Source organism: Octopus sinensis, linkage group LG11 (genome assembly GCF_006345805.1).
Source record: "Octopus sinensis linkage group LG11, ASM634580v1, whole genome shotgun sequence".
Taxonomy (NCBI): Eukaryota; Metazoa; Mollusca; class Cephalopoda; order Octopoda; family Octopodidae; genus Octopus; species Octopus sinensis.
The window spans coordinates 52701935-52725056 of NC_043007.1; the positions used below are offsets into that span (position 1 = coordinate 52701935).

Here is a 23122-nt window from a genome sequence, read left to right on the forward strand (position 1 = left end):
GCTAGTAGACTGGAGGAAAAATATTTGAGTGTGTTCAGTGGGAAGTGGGAAGGAAAGTGGGTGGGAGTACTACTTAGGGAGCCATCTTCATTGTCAAGTACCAAGGATTTGATAAAGTTGGTAAGAGGCTGAGAGGTGTTGGTATTTAAAATGTTAGTAATGAGGGAAGTGGATGACAGTGAATAGGTTGTGGTTGTGTACATAGCTACTAATGAAGCTAGAGGGGATAGCTATTAGCAGTAGTGTTGGTGGCAGAATCATGTAAATAATACTATTTCCATCTCCACCCTACCCTGGTTACCTCAAATACCACCACCACTAGCACATCAACATCAACACAATCATTATTATCACTGTCTAGTAAGCAACAAAAGATAAACATCAAGTGATAGTTTATGGATTAAATATATCCAGATTAATCTGATTTCTGATAAAGTCATTCACGTGTTCCATTAAAAACTATTCCTAAACATGCATACATTTGTATGTGTATATATGTCTGCATGTGTGTATTTGCATTTGTGCACATGCACATATATATATATATAATTATATGAACATGCATGTATTTATATATAATTATATAAACATACACTCACACACATATATATAATTACAGAAACACACCCATCATGCATATATAATTATATGTATCGTTTGATCTTGCTAGGGTTATTTTGCTAATAGATTCATATGCACTTTTTAGAATGTGTGGAAGTGAGTGTGTGCACATGTGAGTGTTTCATTTAGATTTAAGATTTTATTTTATTACTTGGGCACTGGTTGTGTGCATGTCTATGTGTTTGTTGATGTGTGTGTATGCACATGTGCACGCATATATATGTACAAACATGCAAGAGTCACTTTTTCATGTGTATTAGCTTTATTTTCAGAATCTAAGCATGTTATATTTGTGGGTTTGTGTATTTCACATACCTTCTTTTACCTCAAGGAGATTCTAAATTTATCTACACACACACACATTTTCTCACACACCCCATGAACATACGACATGAACACCTCTTATATAAATATAGGTGAATGTAAGTATATGTGGATGTAGGTGTGAAAATAAGTACATACCAGGTTAAGCCAAAAGTTTTTCGTATTTCAACATATGAAAAGTAATTATTCATCAAAATATATCCCATCATATTCTATTGCTTGTTGCCATCATTATGCCAGAAGTTCAATTCCATGTTTATACTGTTTAGAAATTTTAGAGGCAAAAATACTACCCTGCACCTATTTTCAATTTCATCCACATTGTTGAATTTCTGTCCATGCTGCAAATGAACCATGGCTTGAAAAAGGTAGTAATCTGATGATGCAAGGTCTGGACTGTAGGCAGAGTGAGGCAGCACTTCCAATTCCTCAAGTTTGCACTCGGTCACATTGGCACTGTGTGCTGAGGCATTGTCATGCTGTAGGAATGCACATCTTTGATTGACTAATGTCAAGTAGCAGGCTTGCAAAGCATCATATACTCACTGCAGTTATTGAGCATAAAGGTTAGTGTTCACAGTATGACCATCTGGGACAAGCTCAAAGTGCAACACCTCCTTGAAATTCCAGCAAACACACAGCATGACCTTCTGTTTAAACCGCCCCTGTTTGACAATAGGTTTTGAAGACTGGCTCAAACAAAGCCACTGATTTCTCCTATTAGGATTATAAAAATAGATCCATTCTTCATTCAATGCCAAGAATGAATATCTCAAACATCTGTTCCCAAGGCTGAGCTTATGGAGGTGTCAATTGATGGTACTTTGTGAAAGATTAATTTCTACCAATAATGTATGAATGCTAGTGCTTGGCTGTTGTTCAGCCATTTCAAGCAAGGCCTCATCTTCTACAACAGAAGGTCCCCCTGAACTTGGTTTGTCTTCAAGGCTGGTGTCATCTCCCTTGAAACATTTGAACTAGTTTTACGCCACATATTCAATGACAGTTCCTGGGCCTTCCACATCATTAATTTCTTTTGCTGCCACACTTGCACTCAATCCTTTCTCCACAGGTAGCATAAAATGACTTCAATTGGGATTTTTTTATCACCCATTATCAAAGCTGTAAAATAAAGGATAGATAATTAATGCTTATATGTTACATAGGAAAGTAAAAGAATAAACAATTTAGCAATGATTGGACAAGTATCAAATAAATGATGTAATACAAGTTATCAAATCAATAAATATTCAAAACACATTTTGACTTAACCTAGTATATGTGTGGACAGCTTTATATATATTTATAAGCAACGACAAATTCGAGACTGAATTTAAGACGTCTGTTTACATGGTAGTTCAAACAGATGTCTTATTACCTCCGCCAAGGAAGAAAGTTATGTTAATGATCTCTCTATTGTATTGTCTTTGAAACGTTTGTATGTATTAAATCCAATTTTGATTTTAACATTTTTTCTCCAATATTATACTTGTTATTTTTGGCAGTCCTTTGATATAACTTGCTACTTCAATTGTTATTTTCATATTCTTACTACTCTGGCTGATTTTTATGAATATGATGAATTTTTATTGGAAATTATTTTCTCTCTTTGTGGATTCCTCAAAACGTTTGAATTGTTCTATTTGAACTTCATCGTCGATTAACGTCTGCTTTCCATGCTGGCATAGGCTGGACAGTTTGACTGAGGGCTGGTGAGCCAGAAGGTTGCACCAGGCTCCAATCTGATCTGGTAAAATTTCTACAGCTGTATGCCCTTTCTAATGCCAACCATTCCGAGAGTGTAGTGGGTGCTTTAACATGCCACCGGTATGAGGGTCAGTCAGGCAATACTGGCACATACCATGCTCAAATGGTGCTTTTTACATGCACAGGAGCCAGCAGGCGGCACTGGCAATGATCACGCTCGAATAGTGCTTTTGATGTTCCACAGGCTCGGGTGTCAGTCAGTCGGTACCATCATTGGCCAGGACAACAATTTCACTTGCCTCAACAGGTCTTCGCAAGCAGAGATTATTGCCCAATGTTTGAAGGGTACTCTTAAATGGGCTTGTTATGCAGCACTGGCATAGGCCACAGTTATGGTCTCACTTGGCTTTCTGGGTCTTCTCAAGCACAGCATATCTCCAAAGATCTTGCTCACTTGTCATTGCCTCGGAGAGGCCCAATGTTCGAAGGTCATGCTTCACCACCTCGTCCCAGATCTTCCTGGGTCTACCTCTTCCGCAGGTTCCCTCAGCTGCTAGGGTGTGACACTTTTACACACAGCTGTCCTCATCCATTCGCAATACACAACTATACCATTGCAGTCGTCTCTCTTGCACCTCACATCTGATGCTTCTTAAGTCCAACTTTTCTCTCAGGGTGCTTACACTGTCGTGTATGCACACTGACATTACACATCCAGCAGAGCATACTAGTTTCACCTTGCAGTCACAGCCCATGTTTCACTGCCATGTAGCATGGCTGTTCACACACATGTGTCATACAGTCTATCTTTTACTCTGAGCAAGAGGTCTATTGTCACCAGCAGAAGTAGGAGCTCTCTGAATTTTGCCCAGGCTATTCTTATTCAAGCAGCTACACTTTCAGAGCGTCCACCCCGGCTACTGACTTAGTCACCTAGGTAATGGAAGCTATCAACTATTTGTAGTTTTTTACCAGGAATGTGACAGAAGCCGTTCTCTGCACATTTTCAGTGTTTATTGCTCCTGAGCATTTGCCACACACGTATATACATATATATATATCATCATCATTTAACATTCGTTTTACATCTTGGCATGGGTTGGACAGTTTGACTGAGGTATGAAGTGCCAGTGGCTGCAACAGGCCCCAATCCGATCCAGCAATGTTTCTATAGCTGGATGCCCTTCCTAACACCAACCACTCTGAGAAGGTAGTGGGTGCTTTTTATGTGCCACTGGCACAAGAGTCAGTCAGTGGGCATTGGCCACAGCTATGAGTTTGCTTTTACTTGACTCAACAGGTCTTCTAATGCACATCATATCGCCTGATGCATCGCATCAAGGGTACTCTTAAACGGGCCAGACATGCAACACTGGCATTGGTCATGGCTGTGATCTCACATTAGTTGCCAGGTCTTCTCAGTCACACCATATCTCCAAAGGTCTCAGTCTCCTGTCATTGCCCCTGTGAGTCCCAATGTTTGAAGGTAATGTTTCACCACCTCATCCCATGTCTTCCTGGGTCTAATACATATATATACATATAAATCTCTATATACACATTGCTTGACAACCGATGCTCGTGTGTTTACGTCCCCATCACTTAGCGGTTTGGCAAAAAGAGACCGATAGAATAAGTACTGGGCTTACAAAGAATAAGTCCCGGGGTCAACTAAAGGCGGTGCTCCAGCATGGCCGCAGTCAAATGACTGAAACAAATAAAAGAAAAAAGAAGAAAGAAAGAAAGAATATATATATGTATATATATGTGTGTGTATATATGTATATCACCTTGACCGACCAGTCCGTCAGGCGTCCATTTGACACTGCTGATCACAGCATGCAGTCCACTCCTCTCTGGATCGCGCCTTCCTCATCCCAATTGCCCTCCTAAAATTGTAACTCCACCATCATAGAGGCCTTCCGAGTGGTCGTTTCCACTCGCGTGGGTACCACTCAACAACTGTGCAGGTCCACCGATTATCGGAGAGCCGGGCGACATGTCCAGTCTATCTAAACTTGCTGTGTGTATATTCTGCGATGACATCCCTCACGCCGGACTTCTCTCTGATGACCTAGCAACTGATGTGCTCTCTCAACGAGATTCCAAGTATTGACTTCTCCATGGCTCTTTGAGCCATTATCAATCTCTGTTCTTCTCTCTTTGTCGTAGCCCCTGTTTCACTACCATATAACATTGCTGGTAGAACTGTGCTTTTGATGAGGTTGGCGAGGGCCACAGCTACAATTTTGGTTTTACTTGACTCAACAGGTCTTCTCAAGCATATCATATTGCCTGACACATCAAAGGTACTCTTAAATGGGCTGGACATGCAACACTGGCATAGGTCATGGTTGCGATCTCACTTTAGTTGCTGGGTCTTCTCAGTCACAGCATATCTCCAAAGGTGTTGGTCTCCTGTCATTGCTTCTGTTAGGCCCAATGTTCGAAGGTAATGTTTTACCACCTCATCCCATGTCTTCTTAGGTCTAATACATATATATACATACAAATCTATATATCTACAATCTATGTGTATAAATCTGTACATAAACATCTATATATACATTTATATATATATATATATATATATATATACATACATATATATGTACACAGATATACACATATATTTATACACATACATATATATATGTGTGTGTGTGTGATATATATATATATCTGTAAATGTAATATGTGACAATTATTCAGTAGCCATGATAAATTCCTCTTTTTACATAATATCAAGGTCTCTTCTTTTGTCATACCATTTTTATCAATATATATATATATATATATATGTATATATATATGTATATATATGTATATATATATGTATATATGTGTATATATATATATAAATGCATAAATATATATGTACAGATAAGAAAAGAACTATCTGAATATATCAAACCACGGTTTATCATTTAAATTGATGATGATGATGATGTTAACCTTATAGAAAGGCCTATACATAAGGTAATACACCAGTAGTGCTTACAGATACATTTATCCCTTAGACAGTTGCATAACCTCTAACTCATAATTTTTATATATATGTGTGTGTATATATATATATATATATATGTATATATAGAGATATATGTACATATTGTTATATTTCGGAATGGTCATATTGCCAGTTTAGCCAATAAAAACACACGCACTATATATTTGGTGTTATTTATTTTTTACATTAATCTTAATCTTATTTCAGCCAGAGTTCTTTCGTCACACTCCTGTGACCGCATCAGTGGTCCTTTGTTTTCTTCTTTCTTATTTGTGTTTTTCCTTACTAACCGTCAGCCATTTTGTATTTCTATTGTATGTCTTCATTTGCGCATGCTTATATCTCTATGCACAGGAGCCAGTCCAGCGGCACTGGCAACAACCACGCTCAAATGTTTTTTTATGTACCACCAGCATTTTTACGTGCCACCTGCACAGAAGCCAGTCAGCTGCTCTGGCAATGACTACACTCGGATGCTCCACTGGCACAAGTGCCAGTCATTGAATTTAATTCGATCTTTATTTCACTTGCCTCAACAGTGTCTAATGAAGGAAAGGTATGCATAAGTGGGCTGGTTACACCCCAGGAATAGGCCATGGATTATGGTTACACTTGGCTTGCCGGGTCTTCTTATGCACTGCATATTTCCAAAGGTCTCAGTCACTAGTCATTGCCTTGGTGAGGCCCAATGTTTGAAGGTCATGCTTCAGCATCTCATCCCAGGTTTTCCTGGGTCTACCTCTTCCACAGGTTCCCTCAACCGCGAGGGTGTGGCACTTTTTCACACAGCTATCCTCATCCATTCTCGCCACATGACCATACCAGTGCAGGTAACGGATGCATTGTACTAGGTCTAATAGTATAGAAGTCATTGACAAGTTTAGAACCATCAGGAATAAAAATAAAGCGAGATTTACACAATTTGATATTGTAGATTTCTATGCTTTTATCTCTAAGGAACTGCTCAATAAAGCCCTCACCTTCGCAAGTGAATTTTTAGAAATTAGTACACAAGATAAGGACATAATATTCCATGCTAGAAAGACTTTACTCTTTGGTGAGAATGCAGAGTGGGTTAAGACAACCAATACAGAGGGTGCCTTCGATGTGAGCATAGGATCATATGATGGAGCAGGTATATGTGATCTCATTGGACTATTCCTACTCGATACATTGGGTAAAACTTTTCCTCGTATATATTTCGCCATTTACAAAGCTGATGCTCTGGCTTTAACCACAAACACCAATGGACTAGCGCAATTTTGGTTTAGGAAGGACATTATCCAAATGATGGAAACATTTGATCTTAGTGTAACAATAGATACCAACCTGATGTTATCAATTTCCTAGGTGTATTTAAATAAGAATATTTACAAAACCTATAGAAAGCCCAATGATAGACTTAGCTATATTAATGTAGGTTCCTGCTATCCTCCCATACTATTTAAGAATTTATTAGCAAGAGAATTTATAGCATCTCCTCCAATATAAACATTTTTAATAGTGTTGCCCTAATATATAATAAAGCTCTAAAAGATAGTGGTTTTAGCGAGGAAATAAACTATATACCTGTCATTAGTCCAGTAATAAAGAAAAGGTAAAATAGGAAAATTATCCTGCAGAGTTAAAAATTTGTGCCCACTAAATGTAGCTTGTATGACCGAGGCCATCATTTATGAAACCACTGTAGACTCTACAACCACTAAGGACATAGTTTCGTCAAAGAAATATGTGGGTCTCACAGAGGGAAATTTTAAAGCCAGGTTCAACAATCATACCTTAAGCTTCAGACACTAGGATAAAAGGAAAACAACCAAATTATCCAGTTATATATGGTCCTTAAAAGAAAAAGGTGTCGGCTATAAAATTCACTGGAAGATCTTGGACAGGTGTAAGACTTATACCAATGGCAGTGGAAAGTGTGGTCTTTGCGATTTGGATAGATGGCTTATCTGGAAAAGTTCTTTAGACCCCGCTACATGTCTAAATTCAAGAACTGAACTTTTTGGATCATGTCCACATATGGCAAAACATTTGTTACATTTTTGGACCCCCTAAGATCACAGATAGAACCTGCTTTTTATATTATGTCTACGTACAAGCCTTTCATGTCTTAACATCTCTTACATATTTATATATATTTTATTACTTTATATATATTTTTTCTGTATATTATTTTTCACCCTTTATAATTGTGTAACTTATATGCGTGTAGTATATACCTAATGTATATGTATGTGCATATATACATATGTACGAGTGCAAGACTCTACTTGTTGTACTTGTCTCCTTCCTTCATACATATATGTATGTATATACGTTTATATATCTGCAGGTGTAGATGTGTTTGACAGACAGGAGAGTGTATTTATGTATATACATAACTCATTTGTATATTCAGGTTTTGTGGTGAATATGTTTTAGTGTTTTTATTTGTATATACGTCTATCCACGTATGAGCATGTGCATATAGACTACGTTTTGTATATCCACGTATGTATGTGTATGTGCATATAGAGATGTGTATACAAACATAATCATGTGTGCGTTTTTATTTGTATATGTTTTCCACGGATGTATATGCATGCGCATATAAACTACATTTTGTATATCTGCATATGTGTGTGCATGTAGAGATGTATATATGAGCGTAGCATGTGTGTATAGACACATATATGTATATATGTGTGTGTGTTTGTAAGTATATGTACACGCGTGTGTGAATATATAGATATATATATATACATACATGTGCATTGTGTGTGTGTGTATGTGTGCATATGCGGATTCTATGAATGAGTATTACTTTCACCATGCCTATTGGAGTAATTTTCCTTTATTCAACGTTTCTTTTCATAGCGTTTTGTCTTAATAACTGATGAGATGCTGGAGCAGGTTTCAGCCCCAGTATCTGAAACTCTGAGCTTTATTATGACAACCAACTAATTGCTACATATTATATTTATATATATGTGTGTGTGTATATATATATATGTGTGTGTGTGTCTATATATATATATATAAAGAAATAATTAAGATGCAGTTGAATTAGGTACTTAAGTTGAAGCACCAAATCAGTCTGGTATTATCCGTACAGCTCAAAATATGGTGAATAAAATCAAAATAAGCAACAAGATATCAAGTTGTAATGCGGTACAATCGTTTCAAGTGGGTACATTTAATTGAACATGCAATCATTACCTCACATTTAAATTGATATAATGATTGCATTGTTCAATTAAATGGAGAAGCAGTCATACTGCATTACTACTTGATATCCTTTTGCGCATTTTGATTTTTATATATATACGTATATATATTTGTTTTCCAAGATTCTTGATGTGAATTCGTGTGTTGAAACAGATATTGTTGTATTTGGGGATGGTCATGTCGCCAGTTTAGCCAATAAAAGACACGCACTATATATTTGGTGCTCACTTGCTTCAGCTTTATTTTATACTAATCGTTTTGGACAGAGTTCTTTTGCCACACTACTGTGACCTCATCAGTGGTCCTTCTTTTTTGTGTCTTTCCTTACTAATGATCAGCCATTTTGTATCTCTATTGTATGTGTCTTTATTTGCACATACATACAACTCTGGCTGAAATACAATTAATATAAAATAAAGCTGAAGCAAGTGAACACCAAATATATATAGTGTGTGAGTTTTTATTGGCTAAACTGGCAACATGAGCATCCCCAAATGCAACAATATATATATATATGTTAGAAAAAATAAGGTACTCAGATATCTGGATGGTTGTACATTTACAGATTTTTATTAATCATATATTAGCGCTTGCATCTACTCTAGTAGATTCTTCAGATTTGAATTTTTTGAGAGGATTCATCTCTTTTTATAGTATTATTGAGTGTGTAGGGGTGGAGAGAGATATAGGATAGTAAACATTGGACAAGGATGATGATGATGATGATGATGATAATAAATCCAGACAATTTTTTGAAAAATAACTTTTATTAACCAACTTGTCATCTATTGAAAGAACTGAACAGCTGTATAGATGTAAACACAATTTTTTTCTGCCTTCTCTTTTCCATTAACACTCCTTTCAGATACACAGGCACACATATACACACTCTCTCTCACTGGACAATGATGATAACGATGATAATAAATCCAGACAATTTTTTGAAAAATAACTTTTATCAAAACAAGACCCCCACCCAGAGTAGCCACCTAGTTGTGCCATTTTTAAAGGCCAAGAATCAACTCATCACTTTCTATTGAAAGAACTGACCAGCTGTATAGATGTAAACATTTTTTCTTCCTTCTCTTTTCCATTGACACTTCTTTCAGATACACAGGCATACACACACACACTCTCTCACTTTCTCCTCATTCCTTACCCTCTTTTACTATCCTATATCTCTTGTCACCCCTACACACTCAAAAAAGAGACGAATCCCCTCAAAAAATTCAAATCTAAAGAATCTACTAGAGTAGATGCAAGCGCTATGTATATGTGACATATTAATAAAAATCTGTACAACCATCCAGATCTCTGAGTACCTTCTTTTTCTAATATATAATACCTCTACATCACCTCCAAACCTAATATATATATATAATGTTAAGGTTGTCAAGAAAGTTCTTGCGGTTTTTAACCTTTAAATTCAGATGCACATATCTCGGCTCAAACAAAACTTTATTAATCACTTTATTAATCAAAACAAACACCATCAGAATCAACACACTTTTGCCGACATGAAACAAGTTTATCCATACCAATAGTGTAAAAATCTTGCGTTCTGGTGGTGATGAAGTCATTGAAGGCGTGTTTGGCATCGTCTTGGTTTTTGAAGCATTTCTCATGCAAGAAGTTGTCGAGATGCTTGAAAAAGTGGTAGTCAGTAACCGAGAGGTCTGGTGAGTATGGCGGATGAGGCAGAGTTTCATAGCCAAATTCGTTCAACTTCTGTGGGGTCAGTTGTGCGACATGTGGCCAAGCGTTGTCATGGAGAAGAATTGGTCCTTTTCTATTGACCAATGCTGGCTATTGTTGTCGGAGTTTTTTATGTATTTCATCCATTTGCTGAAAGAAGACAGTTGTATATATGTGTATATTTCTGTGTCTGTGTTTGTACCCCAACCATTGCTTGACAACTGATGTTGCTGTGTTTATGTCCCCATAACTTAGCGGTTCGGCAAAAGATAATAAAAAAGTATGCCATTTTAATCCCGAGCAACACTGGGTATCTGCATATTTATACTTAAATATTTATCATCTGAAAGTTTCACCTTTTTGTTTTCTCTCATTTTGCAAGTACACATACTTTGTATTTCATATCCAAACTATTACATTTAATATATCCAACCCATGCCAGCATGGACAACAGACATTAAATGATGATGATGATCTAATTTGTTTACTGCATAATTGCCTCTATATCCACTCAACTCGATCCTTCTTATAGACATTCTTTACCCTGTGAAATTGATCCCCTGTAAAGACATTGGAGTCTAAATTTGAATCTTTTGAGTGCTACTAAGTGTCTTCTATACTGAGAATCTCTGGATCTCTTCTGTATATATATATATATATATATATGTGTGTGTGTGTGTGTGTGTGTATTTTGCTTAGGCATTGTGAGACCAATAACCCAATGTAAAACTCAATATATGTTTCAGAACGAAGTGTTAGCTGAGTATAGCATGGAATAAATGATTATCCTGTGAATTTCATTGGTTTACAGCTGTTCTCTCTAGTCTATGCATGTCCTCTGCATTCAGAGTGCATGTCTCACTACCATGGAGTATAGTGGTTTGTAGACAAGCATTATACAATCTACCTTTCATTCTGAGAGAGAGTCCTTTCACTGCCAACAGAGGTAGTAGCTCTCTGAACTTCCTCCATCCTATTCTTATTCTAAAAACAATACGTTTAGAGCATTGAGACCCATTGCTAATTTTGTCACCTTGGTAACAGAAACTATCTACTACCTCAAGAGAGCCTCCTGGGCATTTGAGGGAGTCTAAGTCCTGTATGCTCTGGGTGCTTATTATTCCTGCACATCTGCCACACATGGAAGTAACCATACCTGTTAATCTACCTGTGATTCCACTGCATCCCTTGTGTGACCATAGCTTACACTGGGTGTAACAAATGGATCCATTAACTGTATGCAGCATTCATTATTTTTATCATTCATTTTATCATGATTTGCCTATAGCATTATGAAATGTCATCTCTGTAAGTTTCACACATTTTTTTTGTTTGTTTTTGCCCTTAATAACTATGTTCCACCTTGTTTGCTTTTCCTTATAGCATTATCAAAAATCTGACACACATTTTTAAGGTGTAGCTTTTTCTTTTAAGAAAGAATCACTGATAGGGGGTAGTTATAAAGAAAAACTGCAATTTTGTAAAAAAATTTTCACTTTTTTCTCTGTTTATAAAAGTTAAAGAATAGAAAAATCGATCCAACTATTCACAGAGGAAGGAGATGAAGGCCAGCATTCATATTTGTGCATTTAAAGAAGAAACAGTGATGCAGTCAACATAATACTTTGATGTCATTATTACTGCAAAACAGCTCCAACAAAGTAATTGCAGCAGTGACTGCAAAAACAGTAGCACCAACTCCATCTTTTAGCTCCCTGTTTACTATCTAAAGCCATGAATACTCATTACTATACTATATATTAATGTAGTTTTAGATACACTATGTATGAATAAAAGATGAGATGGTCATAGCGGGAACATCTTTAAACAAAGACCATCGACAAAGTTGCATTAGGTAGTCCTAGATATACTAAGTGAAAGTTGGGTTAGTCACAGAACATATTTGATCACAGGTTAGGGTTAAACAGATCAGGCATTAAACAATAACTACTATTTATTGTAGTGTAGTCCTAGATGCCCTATGCATGAATAAAAGACAGAATGGTCAGGGTTGGAACATCCTCACTACACTATGTCTCTATAAAACAAGAGGAAGATTACAGATATAGTCACAGACTTGTTAAAAATTCACAAAAGTAATTAACAAAAACAAATTTAGCATAATTATTTTAATTTTACTAGATTAATCAACAAAACTTGTTAACCAAACAGTTTATTTCAATAAATGTTTGAGATAAAATTAGTTAATTAATTAAGGAGTAGTCATCTCTCATGGTTTGTGTTCCAAACAGTTTGCAAATCATTAATTATATCAGTAATTCCTTTTAATTGTTTCATGCTGTTTTCATAAAAATTTATGTCAGCATTGACCAACCTAAAACAGATGAGAAATATAGAATTAATGTTAAACACAGTCGAGCAATCATTTTCATCATGTTTTATTGCTGTGCGGTTAAGAATTTACTTCCCAAGCAAATGGTTTTGAGTTCAGTCCCATTGCATGACATCTCAATCAAGTGTCTCCTAATTTAGTCCTGGGTTAACCACAGCTTTGTGAGTGGATCTTGTGGGTGGAAACTGAGAAAAGTCTGTAGTGTATGTGTATGATTGACTTGAAATCATGTGATAGTTGTAAATTAGTGCTACTATCATACAAGTGGTGCTTTTTGTTTCCAATCTTTCATGATAATATGTTCAACAATTAAGGTAAAATAGGTAGAGGTTGGTGACAGGTAAGACATCTGATCATAAATCATATGCTTCAGTGACTGCTTTCTGACTCATGCAAACATGGAAAAGTAGACATAAAATAATGATGATGATATATATGTACATACATGCTACTGATAACAAGAGGTTATTTGAGGAAACATTATTTGAATGTGAATATTAGTTTCAGCTTGAAGGAGTGAAAACTCAGTATTTAAAATAAATTGCATCTCTTGGATCAAATTATTTTAAAATCTAAAAAATATTTTCTAATTAAATATAGGGAAGAAGTATTTTGTGGGCATATTATGCTGCATTGAAATCATTCAAATGCTTATGATTAAGCATTTGTTATCATGTGTGGTGATGATGTCTAAATGTATTGACATCAAGTGGTAATGAAATACCTCAAAATCAGAGGTATGTTAAAATATTGAAGTGGGTGTTATGTTATGTGTATAGAGCAGGTTTGAGGAGCCAGTTTTGTGTGCAAATGGAGGGCTGGCCTGGAGAATAGTAGTTTCCAATTTGATATAATGAACTTGAATCTAGTGAAAATTTCAGTTGGACTTGTCACCAAAGACTACACTGCTGCAGCTCAAACATGGATTTATACTGCAGATTCATTATTTTTCAAGTAAGAAAACTTCACAGTTTGTAGCTCAACACTATTCATGAAAAGTGTAGAAAGTAAACATTCACTTATCTCTACACACACATTGTTTTTGTTATTCAATTTGTTTTACGATGCTGGCATAGCTAGAATGGGTATTTGTTCAAGTCAATATTTAAATGATTATTACAATTATCAATAATATTAATATGCTTAGTTTTTTTGTTTTTGTACGTACCTGTGGTGTGTATCACACTTATTTCAAAGGAAGAGGTAAAAAGAGAAATAAAAGGTGTTAAGCAAAGGAGGTATACTTGAAGTGAGTGGCAAAGTGGAAGTGAGGGGAGGGACAGAAGCAGAGGAAGTATGGTTGAAGTAAGAGGCAAAGTGGCAAACAGGAGGAAGAGGGAGGAAGAGGGAGTGAGAGAGAGAGAGAGAGAGAGAGAGAGAGGGGGGCGAGACTGATAGTGCTGAAAGGTAAGAGAAACATAACACATTGAAAGCAGGACAGTTAGAGGCAAGGAGACATAGAGCGAGAGGGGAGGGAAAAGAGAGAGTTTTAGAGAGATAGACTGAGTGAAGGAAGGGAGTGGACAGAGAATAATAGTCAAAGAGAATGAAGCCATTCTCATACAGAAACCGCTGGAAAACTTTTCATTTTCAATGATATATGATAAAGGGGTTGAAAATATGGAAATTGCAAAATGTTGCCTGACAGTTATTCTGTCTGTCTGCCTCTCTAACACACACTCTCTCTCCCTCTGTCTGTCTCTCTCTCAGCAAATAGCTATGGATGTTACAATTACTTTTCTACAGTTGAAGGGAGAGGTAAAATGTTTATCAGTATTTTCAGAGTAGACTGATGCATACATCAAGAGAAAATTAGATACATAGATCAAAAGAAAAGTAGATATGTAGATACACACACATTGTTAAATTAAAAGCAGGAGAGAGAAGGAGCACAGAGGAAGTGAGAGACAGTAGATACATAGATTGAAAGAAAAGTTGATACATAGATATATAGACATGTTAAATCAAAGACAAATAACTACAGCAAATATTGGATGTCACTTTCACTTTTCATTACCACATGAGGACAAAATTAACTCGCAAGTGGCTGAGTACTCCGCAGGCATGCACACCATTAACATAGTTTTCAGGGAGATTCAGCCTCATACAGAATATGACAAGGCTGGTTCCTTTCAATTACAGCTACAGCTCATTTTGGCCAGCTGCGTGAACAGGAGCAACATAAACATTCAAGTAGTTGGAAGAAAATGAAAAAAGATCCTATATAGAGGCAAGAAAATCTTTTTAGTCATTAGGGTCACTATAGGTGTTAATCCAGTCCTAACAGCAGCATTTGTGGGTCTCATAGATCTGGAGGCCAAGCCTCCAGATAAATACTGATGTGCAGGCTGTTGTTATCAAACTGAGCGTGAGTCTAGGGCAAAGTCACAACACAACAGAATAGCAATTATTTTGTCTTAGCTTTCACTGCTTATACTAAGCACATGACAGTTCTATATTTAAGAGATGAGGAATTATGTACATTTGACGGATATTTGCTAACACAATATTTCAGCTGATATGCTCCCCAGCCTTCATCAGGTGTCTTGGGGAAATTTCGAACCTGGGTTCTTGTTCCTAAGGTATTTTTTGATGTTTATTCAGGTCACTGCCTGGAATCGAACATGGAATCTTGGGATTAGTAGCCTGCACTCTTAACCACTACGCCATGGGCAATTATGGAGTGAATTTTTAGGGCTTATAAATCTAATATTCTCCTATCCTTCCTTAATACCGGTTCCCATATGCTGATCATATCTGTACTTGGTCTGCTTAGGAGGTTGTTGTGTCCTAGCATATGTGCTGCTTCTTTTAGTTTTCGTATTTTCCAGTGGTGTTCTCTGTCTATTATTTTAACTTCATCTCACAAGGGGAGGTGGTCTCCATTTTTCCATACATGATCAGCTTACCCAATTTATCAATATCTCCCCGTGTCATAGCTTTGCGATGTTCCTCTACCCTTATTTTGCCTTTGTATAATCTACCACAGCTGCATGGGATGCAATACATGCAGTTCTTGGTCATATTCTCTTCTTTGATGGTTTTATTCGAAGGAGATATTTGCGAAGTGTTGTATTACTTTTGAATACTGTCCTGATGTCATATGGGCTGAATATCTTTTGTATCTTTTCACAGAGACCTTTCACATAGGGTAGAAAGACTGTGGACAGTTTATCGGTTTCATCCTCTCTTTTCTTCATAATTGGAGTGGAGAGTAAGCTTTTAGGGTAGTTGTTGCTTAATAGATTGTTACTGAGCTTGATCATTTCTTCGTGGTGGGTATCACGATCGCTACTTATATTCATTGCTCAATGTTTTAGGCACTGAGCAATCTCTCTCTTTACACTGTATGGATGGTGGGAGTTGAAGTTAAGATATCGTCCAGTGAAGGTTGGCTTGCGGTATACGGATGTCCTGAATCCATACTTGGTGTGTGTTATTAATACATCCAGGAATGCTAGCTGATTGTCTTTTTCTTTTTCCATTGTGAACTGTATACATGGCTTTATTGAGTTCACATGATCTAACAGCACTTGGACATCTTCCTGGTGGGGCCAGAGTATGACGGTGTCATCAACATATCGCAGCCATAGGGTTGGTTTTAGTGGTGTTGACCCCAAAGCCAAATTCTCAAAGTATTCCATGTATATATTGACTATTATCGGTGATAAGGGCGAACCCATAGCTAAACCCTCTTCTTGTTGATATATATCAGTGTCCATACTGAAGTAGGTAGTTTCTACACAGAAGGTCAACACATCCATCAAATTTCTTATTGGTATACTAGTGCGTTCTTTTAGATGGGTGTCTGTCACTAGTTTTTCTTGAATCCCCGATAGTGCTTAACCAGTTGGGACTTAGGTGAACAGACTTATCACAATTAGACTCACCATCTAGTTGGATTCAATGAGGGTATCCTTAATCAATTCTGTGAAGTGGGTGGAATTCTTCATGTATGATGTTGACTTTCCTGCCAATGGACAGATTATATCCACAAGGAAGCGGCTCAGTGGATGACATGCTGAACCTCTACAGCTCACTATACATCTTGATGGAATACCATCCATGTAAATCTTAGGGAGACCGTACATGTGTAGTAGTTTACTATAGTGTTGAGTCAGTTGCTTGTACTTAATTGGTGCAAAGTGTTCTTTGTTCTTGATCAAGATCTGTGACAACTTCCCCTCTGTTTTCAAAGAAGGGTCTTTCTTTACTTTGCTGTAGCTACCATCACTTGCCAGTTTTTCCAAGTAGTCAGACTTGTTCATCACCACTGTAGCATTTCCCTTGTCTGCTAGAAGTATTGTGATGGAATTGTCATTGTAGTCGTTTGATAGCGAACTTTTCTTCCTTAGTGATGTTTGGTTTGGGAAGTTTCACTTTTTCTAGTACCTGTCTCACTTTTCATCTCAGTTCATTTCACTGAGCTTTTGGTATCTTTATGGCTATCTCTTCAATAGGGGCTGTTATGTCCAAGTATGGTATGCGCTTGATGGTTGTCGCAAAGTTGAGACCTTTGTTTAGTACTGCTTCTTCTGAGCTTTCTAGATGTCGGCTACTTACATTAATTACTGCTTTCACAGGTGGGTGATGGACTTCAGTCTTCATTCTTTGACCTTTGCGACAACCATCAAGTGCATTCCATACTTGGACAAACAAGATGAGGACAAATATCTGTCTAATGTAAATAATAAGCATGACATTTTTGCCTTACAATATAAAACATTTCGTTTTCTTTCATTCTTTTCAAAAAATGGCACTCCATTTATGACAAGGTTTATTTGATCAATGGAACAGTCTGCTTGTAAAATTAAAGCGCAAGTGGCTAAGTACTCCACAGACATGTATACCATAATGTAGTTCTCAGGGAGATTCAGCTTGACTCAGAATGGGATATGGCTGGCCCTTTGAATTAGAGCTACAAGTCATTTTTGCCAGCTGAGTGGATTGCAGCAAGGTGAAGTACCTTGCTCAAGAACACAGCGCATCGCCAAGAGTCATACTCATGACTTTATGATCGTGGACCGAATACGCTAACCACTGAGCTACACACTTTCACTTTCATAACCGTGGAGAAAAGGAGTGAAGTGATAGACAGAGAAAGGAAAGTCTCAGTCACTTAAAATGATAATTAGACTGAAATACAATCAATCTTTTCTAAATCCTTTTGTTTTAAAAATGAAGAAGAGGGAAAGTAATGAATAGAGAGAAAGTCTTTCAGGTGTTTACGTTTTCATTCTGGGAGTTCCAGAATGATCGACTGTTAGTTCTATCTTCTTTCCCCAACCTCCGGTTCTTAATTGTCTTCTTTCATAGTTCTTCATATCTTTTAGTTGGGGGGAATGACCAAATCGTTTTTTCAGGTATGTTTAAGATTTCCTCTACAAACTACAAACAAGCTGCCTCGTTTCTTTTTTTCAAACAAAATCTAATGCAAATTTCAAACAGGTTTTAGCTATGAAAAGAGCCCAGAAAAATGGGTATTACCCACTACAAAATGGGTGGCTACACAAAATTCAACTCTATAATTTAAAGATTATGGTATACATGTCTGTGGAGTACTTAGCCACTTGCGCTTTAATTTTACAAGCAGACTGTTCCATTGATCAAATAAACCTTGTCATAAATGGAGTGCCATTTTTTGAAAAGAATGAAAGAAAACAAAATGTTTTATATTGTAAGGCAAAAATGTCATGCTTATTATTTACATTAGACAGATATTTGTCCTCATCTTGTTTGTCCAAGTATGGAATGCACTTGATGGTTGTCGCAAAGGTCAAAGAATGAAGACTGAAGTCCATCACCCACCTGTGAAAGCAGTAATTAATGTAAGTAGCCGACATCTAGAAAGCTCAGAAGAAGCAGTACTAAACAAAGGTCTCAACTTTGCGACAACCATCAAGCGCATACCATACTTGGACATAACAGCCCCTATTGAAGAGATAGCCATAAAGATACCAAAAGCTCAGGGAAATGAACTGAGATGAAAAGTGAGACAGGTACTAGAAAAAGTGAAACTTCCCAAACCAAACATCACTAAGGAAGAAAAGTTCGCTATCAAACGACTACAATGACAATTCCATCACAATACTTCTAGCAGACAAGGGAAATGCTACAGTGGTGATGAACAAGTCTGACTACTTGGAAAAACTGGCAAGTGATGGTAGCTACAGCAAAGTAAAGAAAGACCCTTCTTTGAAAACAGAGAGGAAGTTGTCACATATCTTGATCAAGAACAAAGAACACTTTGCACCAATTAAGTACAAGCAACTGACTCAACACTATAGTAAACTACTACACATGTACGGTCTCCCTAAGATTTACATGGATGGTATTCCATCAAGATGTATAGTGAGCTGTAGAGGTTCAGCATGTCATCCACTGAGCCGCTTCCTTGTGGATATAATCTGTCCATTGGCAGGAAAGTCAACATCATATGTGAAGAATTCCACCCACTTCACAGAATTTGAAACCACCTTCCAAAAAAAGTCAAGGAAGAAATAATCATAGTTTCATTTGATGTAGTTAATTTATAAACCAGTATACCCCATAATTATGGACTAGAGGCAATACAGTTTTGGCTGGACCAATTTCCAGAAGAAATACCAAAAAGGATCAGCAAAGAATTCATTACTAAATTGGTTGAATTCATCCTACATAATAACCACTTCATGTTTGACAATACATTTTACCGTCAAAAATCCGGAATTGCTCTGGGTACAAGGGCAGCACCAGTCATTGCGAACCTAACAATGGGCTACCTGGAAATAATTGTTTACTAGGAATCTTTATCGACCTTTGGAAACCTCCTCTATCAATACATAAAAGAGAATTGGAAACGATTGCTTTATACTCTGGAATGAAAACACAAATAAACTCCTAAAATTCAAAATCCTATTGAACAGCATCAACCCAAATATACAGTTCACAATGGAATACAACCAAAAGGAGCTTCCATTCTTAGATATACTAATTAAAAAAATTAACCTTAAAATAGAAACAGACATTTTTTTACAAAGCCACAGATGCTAAACAATACCTACTTTTTGATTCATGCCACCCAAGACACACTAAAACAAACATCCCTTTCAACCTTGCAAGAAGGATATGCACAATAGTGTCAGAACAAAATATCAGGAACTTTAGACTACAAGAACTCAAAAACACCCTAATTGACAGACACTACCCAGCTCAACTCATAGAGGATGGGATCAGACGTGCAACAAAAATCGACATAGAAACTTTGAGAAAAGTTCAACACAACAACACACCTTCCCCGAAAATACTGCCTTACATATCCACATACAACCCCAGAAACAAAGAAGCCTTCACCATCATCACCCAGAATTTACCAATACTTCATAAGGACCCCAAATTAAAGGAAATTCTAAACATACATAAAATCATTAAAAGCTACAAACAACCTAAATCACTTAAAAAGATTCTCACAAAGGCAAAATTGTTTTCTGAAATTACGGATGCAAAAGTAAAAAAATGTGGTAGATCAAACTGTGCAACATGCCTAAACCTTCTAGAAGGATCAGAATTTCTCTTCAAAGAGGGATAAAAATTCAAGATCAAATCTAATTTTACTTGTGCTTCTGAAAACATAATTTATGTCATAAGATGCTCGGGCTGCCACCAAAACTACGTGGGGTCCACGGGTCTATCACTCAAACGTAGATGCACACTGCATCGACAACAGATTGCATTCCCAGAAAACAGAATGATACCCTTTAGTGAGCATATTGAGAAATGCGCAAAGCAACTACTACCACAATTTTTAATCTTTCCTTTTTATCAATGTGCTATTGGAACACCAACACAAATTAGACTAAACAAGGAAACATTCTTCATTAACCACTCTAACATTCTTATACAGAGAAACTCACTCCATTAAATAAATGACACAAGAAATATAAAGTGATTATCTCCCTTACACCGGAAGAAATCACTCATTACCTCCCCTTACCTGGAACTCTACTTTACACTTCATAACGAAGACATAACACAATGTTTTGAGAAATTTGAAAAGTTAACACGAAACCGGTAATTTCTTCAAAAACTATGTCACTGTATGAAAAACTTTTATAACATTCTTCTGACATAATGACTCAAATATATTTTTTAACCTTTTAAAACAAGCATTCTGTAGTTTTTTCACTTTTTACTATATATTCAACCACGTGCTTTCACACACCAACTTTCTCATATATATATATATATATATATATATATCAATCATCATCATCTTTTAACATTCGTTTTCCATGCTAGCATGGGTTGGACAGTTCGACCAGGGTCTGGGAAGCCAGGAGGCTGCACCAGGCTCCAGTCTGATCTGGCAGTGTTTCTACAGCTGGATGCCCTTCCTAACGCCAAGCACTCCGTGAGTGTAGTGGGTGCTTTTTACGTGTCACCAGCACAGGGGCCAGAGGAGGCTGGCACAGAAGCCAGTCAAGGCGGCGCTGGTATCAGCCACGTTTGGATGGTGCTTTTCACGTGCCACTGGCAAGGTTTTCACAACTACAATTTCCATTTGATTTTTATTTTGATGTTGATGTACTTGACTCAATAGGTCTCCTCAAGCAGAGCAGATTGCCCTATGATCCAAGGTAAGCACAGCAGGTTGTCCTACGATCCAAGGTACTTTTGAACGGGCTGGGGCTGGTTATGAGAAACTGGTGTAGGATACAGCTGTGAACTCACTTTATTTGTTGGGTCCTCTCAGTCACAGCATATCTCCAGAGGTCTCGGTCTTTTGTCATTGCCTCTGTGAGGCCCAACATTCAAAGGTCATGCTTGACCACTTCATCCCATGTCTTCCTGAGTCTACCTCTACCGGGGATTCCTTCAACTGTTTGGGAGTAGCACTTTTTCACACAGCTCTCATTATCCATCCATAGTACATGACCATATTAGTGCAAACGTCTCTCTTGCATGCCACATCCAATGTTTCTTATGTCCAACATTTCTCTCAGGGTGCTTACACTCCGTCATGTGTGCACAGTGACATTACACAACCAGCAGATCATGCTAGCTTCATTTCTTTCAGCCTACGGATGTCCTCCGCAGTCACAGCCCATGTTTCACTACTGTGAAGCATGGCAGTTCCCACACATGCGACGTACAATCTACCTTTCACTCTGAGCAAGAGGCCCTTTGTCACCAGTAGGGGTAGCAGCTTTCTAAACTTTGCCTAAAGTATTCTTATTCTAGTGGTAACACTCTCTGAGCATCCAACCCCACTACTAACTTGGTCACTTAGGTAGCGGAAGTTATTAACTACTTCTAGTTTCTCCCCCTGGAGTGTGATGGAATCTGTTTTCTGAGTATCTGTGGTGTTTATTGTCCCTGTGCATCCGCTGCACACGAAAGCTATTTTCTCGGTTAATCTTCCTTTGATGTTGCTGCACCTCTTATGTGTCCATAGCTTACACTAGGTACATCTTATGGAGTTTCTACCTACACCTTTTCTACAGATCGAGCAGGACCACCTACCTGGGGTGTGTGATGAGTTCGCCTTCCTACTTACTAGAACTTTGGTCTTTGCTACATTGACTCTAAGGCCTTTTGATTCTAAACTTTGCTTCCACACTCGTAATTTCTTCTCTAGTTCTGGTAGTGATACTGCTATGAGGGCTGGGTCATCAGCATTAAGGTGCTCCCAGGGGCAAACCATCTGTTATTGCCTGGAGCAACCCGTCTGTTATTATACTATGATGAATAAAAGGGGACTGAGGGCTGAACCTTGGTGGACCTCTACTTCTACCTGGAATTCTTCACTCTACTCATTGCAAATCCTAACCTTACTAATGGCCTCTCTGTATAGGGCCTGTACAGCCCTTATTAACCATTCGTCACACTTCAGTTTCCGCATCGTCCACCAGATAAGGGATCGAGGGACCCTGTCAAAGGCTTTCTCCAATCCACAAAAGCTAAGTATAGGAGTTTATCTTTAGTTAGTTATTTCTCCTGCAGTTGTCGAACCAGGAATATGGCATCAGTGGTGCTTCCACCTGGCACAAAACCGAACTGCATCTCATCTAAGCAGAATCTTTCCCTAAAGAATGGGCTATGACCCTCTGTGTGAGCCTCATCACCTGTTCCAGCAGTTTGATACCCCTGTAGTTATTTCTATCTAGAGCATCCCCTTTACCCTTGTAGCAGTTGACTATGGTGCTGCTACGCCAGTCATTGGG

General features: G+C 37.5%; 1 protein-coding gene across 1 annotated transcript in view; it reads right to left on the reverse strand.

Annotated features, from left to right (window-relative positions):
• Positions 1–12681: 12681 nt before the first annotated feature.
• The window catches only part of LOC115217636 (vacuolar protein sorting-associated protein 54), a gene marked incomplete at its 5' end in the record, with an annotated part of 299488 nt that continues 289047 nt past the window's right edge, over positions 12682–23122 (reverse strand). The window contains one exon of the mRNA XM_029787388.2: positions 12682–12902. Within this exon, the coding sequence (XP_029643248.2) occupies positions 12791–12902 (112 nt within the window). The remainder of the gene's footprint in view (positions 12903–23122) is intronic.